Below are 10558 nucleotides of genomic sequence, written 5' to 3'. Positions count from 1 at the left end.
TTCTACTAGAAGTAGTAAATCCTATCGGCAATTCTTTCACTAAATATATATTTATTAAGTGAAGCAATAAATTCCAAAAAAAATTCCCTTGGCTACTTTCATTGAAAGTCGTAAGTCCAGTCTTTATGGGTAATAGTTATAAAGCAATCTAACTCTATACCACTTAATTGGGCATCTTAGCCTATAGGACTAAGTTGTAAAACTTGCCATACGGGCTATTTCCAAGTGAAGTAGTAAAATCCGTACGTTATGGAACTTCTAAACGAATGATCCTATAACAAAAAAAAAAAAAAAAATCCTTATGGTCATCTTAGTCTATAGGACTAAGTTGTAAGACCGCCATACGGGCTACCTTCTAAGTGAAGCAGTAAGACCCATGAGTTAGGAAAGTTCTAAAACGAACGACTCTATAACCAAAACCTAAATCCTTTTTGGATCTTAGCCTATAGGGCTAAGTTGTAAAACTAAGCAGCACAATCTGGTTAAATATTAAACTCAATCTACCTCCGGAAAAATTAAAGAGGACCCATAAGTTCGTGAGAGCGGAGTTCGCATCACTTTTAAATATTAATATGATTTTTCTGGAGCGAACAATATATATTAAAAAAATAAATCTTTTTGTCTCACAACATGTATTTTAATATTTTTAATATATAAATATAAGATAAAAAATTATTATTATATTATGTGTATGTATATACATTAAAAATATAGTGCATACAAAATTTCAAAAAAAAAAAAAAGTACATAAAAATTGGCCATTAAGGTTCATAACAATATGAACATCAAACATCATCCCTCATGATGGAAATAATATTTGTTCATATGATATATTAATACATCACTGTCCTAAATTTTGTAATACTTTAAGGCTTCGTTTGGGACGGCTTTTTTACTGCTTCTTAATGTGGTTTTTCAGTAAAAAAATTAAAATTTTTTAACTAGAAAGCCGTTTTAAGAAGCAGTAAGAAAGTCGTCCCAAATGAAGCCTAAATTAAAATTTTATAGTTATTTGAGTTGAGAACACTTATGTAATGACCCAAGACAGGGCTAGTCTTTCCTATTCAGGCTCGAAACCCGTTTGGTTGAAGTTTGGTGTTAGATTGATGCAATAAATTAAATTTGAGCTAATTCTAAGTCATTAATTTGCTATCCTCGCACATGTTATTAGGTGGCAATTAAATTATTTTAAAGATATCAAAATAGAGTATACTATATAATTATTTAAAAAATATTATTAGTAGAGCTTAATTAGTCCCGAAGAAAGATGACTCAAACTATGCTAATGTCTTTTAATCCTCTATCTAAATATGTGAATTAGTAATAAGTTAAAAGAGCAATTATGTACAAAACAGTCAAATTTTAGCTATTTAATGCCTTCATTTTTTTTAAATCTTCATTCAAATATTAAAATTCATTATAAAATCTTAACCTTTATTTCTTAGTTTTATCAAATTCTCAATTATTTTACATTGGCCTTTGCAAATATATATTTGGATATTTAAAAAATGAAATAAAGGTTAATTTTATAGACAAGTAATTTTTAGATGTTTTATATAGATTTCAGTGTTATGCATGCATATTATTATATATATCTAAATAATAAGAAATATTAATCATTCAAAATTAAGAAAAAAAAAGGAAACAAAGATATTAATTGGAAAAGAATTATCTGCTCAAATTAGTTGGCGGGCAATTACTTTAAATGCAACAACAACAACAAAAAAAACGTGCTTAGAAAGATGATGAAGCAGATCTGGCTTCTCTTTAATTTCTCAACTCTATAAATACAACACAAGATGATGAAGCAGATCACCAATCCCACAGTATTCTCTTCAGTCTTCACATACATAGCTTCATAAGCTTCCTTATTAGCTTAATCTGAGCAGTAAGTAGCTTCGCATCAATGGCGAGCCGGATCGAAAAAAACTTTCTTCGCACGCACGGTCGTCAGATTACAATTTTGAGCATCGACGGAGGAGGCGTCAGAGGAATAATTCCAGCAAAAATTCTTATCTTTCTTGAATCTGAGCTTCAAGTAGGACGTTAAATATATCTATATATATCGGTTAATTAATTAGCTGCTTGCTTGATTATGAGTTAAAATCAATAAGTGTTTTCTTTAATGACGTTGCAGAGGGTTGATGGAAAAGAAGCAAGGCTCGCAGACTACTTTGACGTGATTGCTGGAACAAGCACTGGTGGTCTAATGACTGCAATGCTAACTGCTCCTAATGGCTGCAATCGCCCCAAATTTTCAGCCCAAGAAATCTTAGATTTCTACATGCATAAATCATCTAGCATCTTTCAACAAAGACCATGGTCAGCTTAATCGATTTCATAAGTAACTTATTTAGTAGACAGCTTTCTAGCAGCTTCTTCAAACGAATTTTTAATATAAAAATTAAAATTTTTGTGCTAAAAAGTCGTTTTAAGTAGCAGTAAGAAAGCCGTCCCAAGCAAAGCTTAGGACTTCTTCGTTTGGGACGATTGTTTCTTAAAGCAGTTTTCTAGAACAAAAATTTTAGTTATTAAACTAGACAGCTGTTTTAAGAAGCAGAAAAAAAAATCATCCCAAATGAAGCTTAAATCTGTTCATTAGATTAGGACTTTAGTTACAATAGTACGTAGGGAATTATGATAATAAGCTCTCAATGCTGTTTTAAATTGCTGCAGCCCGTATTTATTTGGCTCAAATTGTGGCTGTTTCGGTAACCTTTGTGGGCCAAAGTACGATGGAAAGGTCCTCCACGAAGAGATTGAAGATAATCTTGAAGGCATAAAACTGCATCAAACTCTAACCAATGTTGTAATCCCAGCTTTTGATATTAAGCTCCTTCAGCCCACTATCTTTTCCTCATTTGAGGTATTTATAATCAACTTACTTAATTGATCAATCTCTAGTTAAGCTATAATTATAACCATTTCGAATCTTACAGGCAAAATCTACTCCATCAAAGGATGCTTATTTATCAGACATCTGCATTGGCACCTCAGCTGCACCTGTTTACCTACCTGCTCACTTCTTTAATACCGTAGACTCCAATTTCCTTCCTCGAGAGTTCAATCTCATCGACGGAGGAGTTGCAGCAAATAACCCAGTATGTCAAAATATTTTTCTTATCAATTAAGCTTCGTTTGGGATAGCTTTTTTACTGCTTTTTATGAAGCTGATGTACGTTGTATATATATGAATTTGTACGTACAGACTTTGCTTGCCATGAACATGGTGAGCAAGAACATTTTCCAGCAAAGCGAAAATTACTTCAAGACAAAACCAGCGGAATACAAGAATTTTCGTGTACTTTCACTTGGCACTGGATCGGCTAAGAAACAGAAATACCATAGCGCAAAAGAAGTAGCGAAGTGGGGAATGCTTCGATGGCTTTGCAATTGCTTTGTTGACCTGCCCATCATCAACGTATATTCAGAAGCCAGTACAGACATGGTTGATATCATGCTTTCTGTTCTCTTCAAATCTCTGAAAATAGAGGACAACTATCTTCGCATTCAGGTACATCTTGGATCAATAATTTACTTTTCTGAATACTATAGGCTACATATTGGGATTTGGGATCGTAAAATAGAACCTTTAATACATAAATATGCGCAGGAATGAGGAATCTCTTGAGAAACCGGATTACAAAATTTCAGTTTCTATTGAATTATAATATAAAAGATAAATTATAAAATTCTGGTTACAAAATTCAGGATTAAAATATAAAAGATAAATTATTATTTTTTATTTATTTTTCTTTTTAAATATAACAATTTTTTAAAATTTAAATTAATAAAAAAATTTAATAATTTAAATTGATTTCTAAATTGAACTCATAAAATTTTGCAAATTTATGATTTATATTTTAAATTTATAACTAAAATTCATATACAAGAAAACTGGAAGACCAGCATAACAACACAATTGAAACGAAAGATGCTGAAAACTCTTTTTTTTTTTTTTAACAAATGGAAATTAATTTGCTTAAAATTGTTGTTAAATAGGATGACACATTGACGGGAGACGCTGCATCTATGGACATCGCAACAAAAGAGAACCTGAAAAAATTGGAGAAGATTGGAGATGAATTGATTAAGAAGCCTTTATCGAGGGTGAATATAGATACTGGGGAATATGAGCCTGTCTCATGTGGAGGAACTAATGAACAAGCACTGATTAAATTTGCCAAGGATCTTCGTGAAGAAAGGAATCTGAGAATTCAGGGTGCAAAAAAGGCAGCAAAACTTCTTTAATTAGGCCATTTTATATAGATATGTTTAGGGTCTTCTTTGTATCCACAACTATAAATAATGTCACTTGCCAAGCTGGCCAGATGGAGAGATTATTATGTTCGATGTCTGGACTATTCGGAGGCGAATTCGGACACGTCATGTCACTGAGCCAGGGTGATGAAGTGGCGTGTCCGAATTCGCCTTCGAATGAATCCGAATGCCGCATGTAATAATTTTCCTTCCATGTGACACAACTTGTCCTCACTTCCTACTTATTTTCTTACAATAAGATATCATAAGCTTACCATAATTTCTATTCTCCTTTCTCTCCGTCTCTATGTTTTTCCATTTCTCTATCAATTTTTCCACTAAGGTCCATATATTGCGCAAAAATCAGTATAAATTCAACAGAATTAATATATATATATATATAATTAAGATATTTAATTAGCAAGACTAAATTGGAAAAAATCATTTGGAATTGTTTATTTTCGATTCAACCTGAATTTAGATCGAGTTGAAACCAATTTCTTATTAAAGAACAAAAAGTATCAGAATATATATTATGATATATGCAGTTAATTTTAGAATGATAAGACAAAAAGTTCAGATTTACAAGACAAACATTTTTCATTAGATTTGAAAACTCAAAGATTTTGAATATTTTTGGAAAACTCATAGAGTAAATGAAAAAAATTTGAACACCACGCAATTTATTTATTTATGTACAGTAACTAATTTTTTGTTCAATAGATTACCTATCTATGGCTGGATATTAAGTTAATTAGATGATAACTCATATTAGGGGTGCAACCGAGTCGAGCTCGACTCGGTAATAGGCTCGACGAGTCAGCTTATCGAGCTCGAGAGTCGAGCTCAAACACGATTTCGAGCTCGACTCTTTATTGAGCTCGAACTTCGCTCTTGTCGAGCAGCTCACGAATGAAATGGCAAGCGGGAAATCGCAAGCGAGCGGGTAAAGGAAACGGGCAGCGGGAAACTTTCTTCCATCGGCGCGCTTCTTCACCCCTTCGACGACATTCCATCCCTGTCGGATAGGAAGTTAGAGCGGGAAAAGGAAATGGGCAGCGGGAAACTTTCTTCCATCGGCACGCTTCTTCACCCCTTCGACGACATTCCATCCATGTCGGATAGGAAGCTACGACATTTTGGGCGGAACCGCGGAAGCAACGAAAGGAGCTGACTAACTGAGAGGGCAACTTTCTCCTTATCGGGCAATTCTCCAGCTCCTTCGTGACTGTTCGACCATGCCCCTTCGACGACTTTACCTTCCTGTCTGATAGGGAGTTATGACATTCAGATCGGAATTAAGCAATAACGGGAGCTCGTGTGCAATGAAGGTAACTTTCTCCATTATGAGCACTTCTTCGCCACCTTCGACGAATTTCCATTCTTGTGGGATCGGAAGTTAAGGCATTTCGTTTCCGATTGAAAACAATACGGGAGCTCGTGTGGACGGGACGACGCAGGTCGTGAAGGGAGAATGAGCTCGACGAGCTGTTTGTTTCCGATCAATACGGGAGCTCGCTTGTTGTGGACGGGACGATGCAGGTCCCAGTAGCTCTACAAGCCGCTCGATGCGAAACGAGTCGAGCTCGATCTCATTTTTTGAGCTCGGGCTCTGACAGTCGAGCTCGACTCCAACACCCACTGGCTCGAGCTCGACTCGACTCGTTTGCACCCCTAACTCATATATCTATATCTATACTACAATTTCGTTCTGTAATATTTGCGACGGTAGAGAAGTATAAAGTTAGGATTTAACGGAGACAAAAAAATCAATTCGATCGTCTCCGAAAGACATGTCAAATCATCAAGAAGAATTTTCGAAAGCGTACCTGAATCCATTGAAATGCAGAATCAAAGTCTTTCGATCTTCCATGTTTAGAGCGGCGATCTCCAAGAGAGCGAGAGACCCCTTCTTTTTACTCAAGATGAGAAATGAGGGAAATGAGAACTTCACCGCTTAAACTGGGGGACCACTATCCTTTTATACTTTAAGTGTATTTATTTTATTTCAGCCCATCATTAAAATAAAATAAATACCCGGCCTCCACACAAATTAATTTCATACAAAATTAATTGAGATGCCACATAAGCCAAATAATAATTTAATACTTAAATAGATCATGAATTTAAATTGGCTTAATTTTAGATAGCGTTTAATGTAAAATTCTTTATTTATATGTATAGAATATATTGGCCCACATATGAAAATTTTCCAACATATCCAACACACAAACAGATAAAAGATATGATGTAGTATTCATAAGATACACCAATATTTTTACATGAAAAATCTTTAAAAGGGAAAAAATCATGGGGTCTGATCCAATTTGAATGAATCCACTATTATTTGCAATCAATTACAAATGAGGCCCTTCATTGGGGAAGGCCTTGGCTTAAAAGGACTGTAGTCGGCAGACGACAATAGTCAAAAAAATGTTAATCAAGAATTTAAAATTTTATATCAGAATGTGTGGCCTGATGAGTTGTTGTAGGTCAATGTAATTTTGTTTCTAATTTTTAGGATCTTAGAAGGAGAAGTATACTGTTGATTAGTAGTTAAGGATCACATCTAAGTTGATAAATATTTCTCTTTTGATTTTTTGTACAGCCATGACTATTATTCAATTATGTAGCTTTTGTTTGTAGCCAAGTATTGTAGTGTTTATATTTTAATGAAATAAAAGAAATTTTGTCGATAAGTTTATTTTTAGTATGTGGATGTTTAGTAGCCCTATAGTTTGTAGTTTATAAAAATAAATAAATATTTGATTAAAATATGAAACTTTCCATAACTAGATATTGAAGTTTACATGTCATAACTTTAGACGATAGGATCGGTATTGATCGGGTTGGCTTGTGACATCATGTTCCTAAGAACTCTATATTTACGGGGCAACCTTAATTGTAATTCTTTTATTAATTTGTGAGGAACCAGATTCATTTGGCATACTCAAACTTTCGTCAATAATAAGAATTAGGACACCATATCTTCGCCCTGCCAATGCTTCTTCAAAGTAATATTCTAAGAAACAGAATTTTTAATTAGCTTAATGCCTTAATTAATTATTCATTAACTATATGTAATTGCATTAATTAGCTACACTTAATTTTGCACCACAAATATTTGAAAGGCAATAAAAAAATAACTAAAAAATAATTGTCAAATAAAATTATAATTTTTATCTTAAAAAACAAAGCAGATAGAAAGCGGTCTCAAACAGTTTTTAATTTCTATTAATTGAGTATTAAATTGGCTGTTGAGGACAGCTTATTTATTTGGTAATAAATTGGTGTTGATGAAAATAATGAGGGGGAAACTTTGTGCGATGATGGGATACAAAATATATTATGTTAAATATTAAAATTTTATATTTTTATTAAAATTGATGTTATATATTACCTTCGAAAGTTTACTGATTTTAATTTAAATTTCAATATTTATTTGATATATTTTATATCTGAATATTTTATCAAAATATTTTATTGTTATTCACTTAAATCATGAGCTATATGGAAGGGCAAAAGAAAGACTGTGCGGCCCAGTAATTTTGTTAGCAACTTAGAGCTTCTACACAACTCCCCTTGGCCTATTGGTTGAGAGCTTAGTCTTCCAACTAAAAGGTCCAAGGTTCGAGTACATGTGTATGTGTTGTGTGTGTGAGTTTGCCTTAAATGGCCTAAATGTCCCAAAAAAAAACTTAGAGCTTCTCCAGCCGAACTGCAGTCGCGTGTATGGAGTGGCTTTTTGCTCCAATGGATCGCCAAAAAATACGTCAATGGCATGCGGATGAACAGTCCGACGCCAATATTGGCGTCGGACTGTTCACCTACGCCAAAAAAATCGCTCTACTTTTTCGCTTCGAGGGAAAGGCGCGAAACAAGAGAGCGCGGGAAAGAACGGGAAAGAAGAGAAATGGAGTTCCATTGGAGATGAATTGCGGCATTTTGAAGTTTTCCTCCATTATAGAGTGAAAAATGGAGTTTTCGGTTGGAGATGCCCTCATGCTTCGTTCCGGAAGGCTTTTTTTACTTTTTCTTAAAACGGTTAACAAATTTTAATTTTTTTACTAAAAAATTATTTTAAGCAGTAAAAAAACTGTTTAAAACTAAACCTTAAAGTTAATTTTGATTTAAGTGAGGGGGATTCATTCCAAACTAGTAATTTAAAAAGAGAAAAAAAAAACTAAGTGATATTTTAATGGGTTGTTTGTTTTGCAGAAAAAAAGAATTCATAGTAATGCATTGCCTAATGAAAGCAATATATTTGAAATGTTTGAAATAATATAGATGAGTGCAAAATCAATATTGTGATTATATTTTTTTATTTAGTTTGAAGAAAAATAAATCTTGTATAAAGCATAAAGATGATGATAATTGATAGTCTAACAAAATCATCTTGCGGAATATTTAGAATTGGCAAAGCATGGCCGAGTTTGGAATACCTCAAAAATAAATTATAGAGTTAATTCATAATTGATCAAAATTTTACGTTGCCTTTTCTTTTTTGCAACAAAGAAAAATACCAAAATTTTTATAAACTTTGCATTTTTTATAATTTTAGGGGTTGTTTATTGTTTAAAAAAATTAAAAGAAATGCATTGTAAAATGAATATTTTGGAATTGTTTGAATATTATCAAAGTAGCGAATGATATTATTATTATTTTTGTTTGGTTTGAAGTAAAGTAAATGTAATGTAAAATACAAAAACGTTGTGGTCGTGGTGATCAGCAGGTGGCAACTGAGGGTGGCTCACAAGCCATGGCAATGACAGTGAGTTTGCAATGTATTTGAAAATCGTCGAAATCGTAGGAATTTCAAATACATCAGAAAATGAACTAGTTGATGTGTTCCAAATGCACTGAAATTTTACTTTGCATTCCCTTTAGTTCAAATCAAACACAAATATTTTCAAAACTCATCCATTTTGAATACTTTACACCTTTTTGAGGCAAATCAAACGACCCTTTAATCACCCTTCATAAAACAGATTGGCCCTTGATTCAATTCAAGATTTAGCATGTGATTTATCATTTTAGATCTATAAATAAAGGATGAAGGGGAACATTTTTTATCTTTTAAGTATCTTTTGACATTTATACTACAAATATTTGAGTTGGTGAATTACTTACTATAGAATTTTTCCCTCTTTCTTTCCATTTCCAATTCCATTAAAAAAATAATCATATAATTTCTACATTGCCTCTTTCTCCCTCTTAGTTGAGCTAAAATTCAAGCTGCAAGATGAGTCAAACTATGCTAATATCATTTAATTAATCCTCTCTCTAAATATTTGAATTAGCAAAACAAAATATTAGTGAATAAATAAATTAAAGAGCAATTATATTAAAGGTGCAAATGAGTCAAGTCAAGCTCAAATAATCTCTAATTTGAGCTTGAGCTTTATAAATTAAATGTGTTCAAGCTTAATTCTAAAGTTTTAACTAGCTCATTCATAATGAAAGAGAGAAAATATCATGATGCCAGTAATTATTCTAAAAAATTATGAATAAATAAGAAATTAAAATATAAATAATAATAATAATAATAATCACTTGATATAAGAAAGGGTCAAACAATTTTTAAATATTTTTAATAGTTTTATAATTTATCTCCTGATTTTTATTATATTTTAAGTATATTTATACTAATATTTTGTAAATGAACATGTTTGTAAGCTAACGATTTAAGTCGTGGCTGACTTAACTTCTTAAGTTTAAGTGACGAGCTATTTATTGAGTCCAGCTCGAGCACACTCATGAGTCACCTTAGGCTTCTTACACCCTTAATTACAAGAATAATATTTAATTATTAGCTATTTAATTTTAACTTTTTTTTTTTTTTTCAAATTCTCAATCATTTGACCGTACAAATATATGATTTGACATTCAAAAATGGCATAAGGCTTAACTTTCTAAATAAGTAACTTTTAGGTTATTTATATAGATAAAATGATTATTGAATGTCGGTCGAATTAAAATTTTTTCCACTAATTCTGCACTATTATAAAATTTCAAATAGTTCAATCATATCACCTGTAAATATATGAATTTTATCAGTGAGTGCTATTACAATTATTCGTGATTCAGAAAAAAACTATATAGGAGACAAAGGTACCTGAAAATATTTATCAGCCCAAAATAGTTGGTGAGCAATAAATTTAAATGTAAAAGAAGAGCAAACACGAGTTTTTCTTAATAGTTAGTGCGCAAAGATGATGAAGCAGATCCGGTTCTCATTAATTTCTATAAATATAACACACAAGACGATGCAGCAGATCACCAATCCGACAATATTCTC

The 10558-nt window shown here is 32.3% G+C and overlaps 1 protein-coding gene across 1 annotated transcript; it reads left to right on the top strand.

The window, feature by feature from the left end:
* The first annotated feature begins 1820 nt into the window (after positions 1-1820).
* On the top strand, positions 1821-4560 carry LOC110101590 (patatin-like protein 2). Its single transcript, XM_020829555.2, has 6 exons — positions 1821-2038; positions 2138-2322; positions 2677-2866; positions 2940-3101; positions 3209-3514; positions 4003-4560. Exons 1-6 carry the CDS (start codon positions 1907-1909, stop codon positions 4249-4251), a joined length of 1224 nt encoding a protein of 407 aa, XP_020685214.1. The 5' UTR covers positions 1821-1906; the 3' UTR covers positions 4252-4560.
* The last annotated feature ends 5998 nt before the right edge of the window (positions 4561-10558 follow it).

The sequence above is a fragment of the Dendrobium catenatum genome, unplaced genomic scaffold (genome assembly GCF_001605985.2).
Source record: "Dendrobium catenatum unplaced genomic scaffold, ASM160598v2 fragScaff_scaffold_1209, whole genome shotgun sequence".
Taxonomy (NCBI): Eukaryota; Viridiplantae; Streptophyta; class Magnoliopsida; order Asparagales; family Orchidaceae; genus Dendrobium; species Dendrobium catenatum.
Note: the sequence above shows the minus strand (reverse complement) of the source record. Positions and strands in the feature narration are given on the sequence as shown.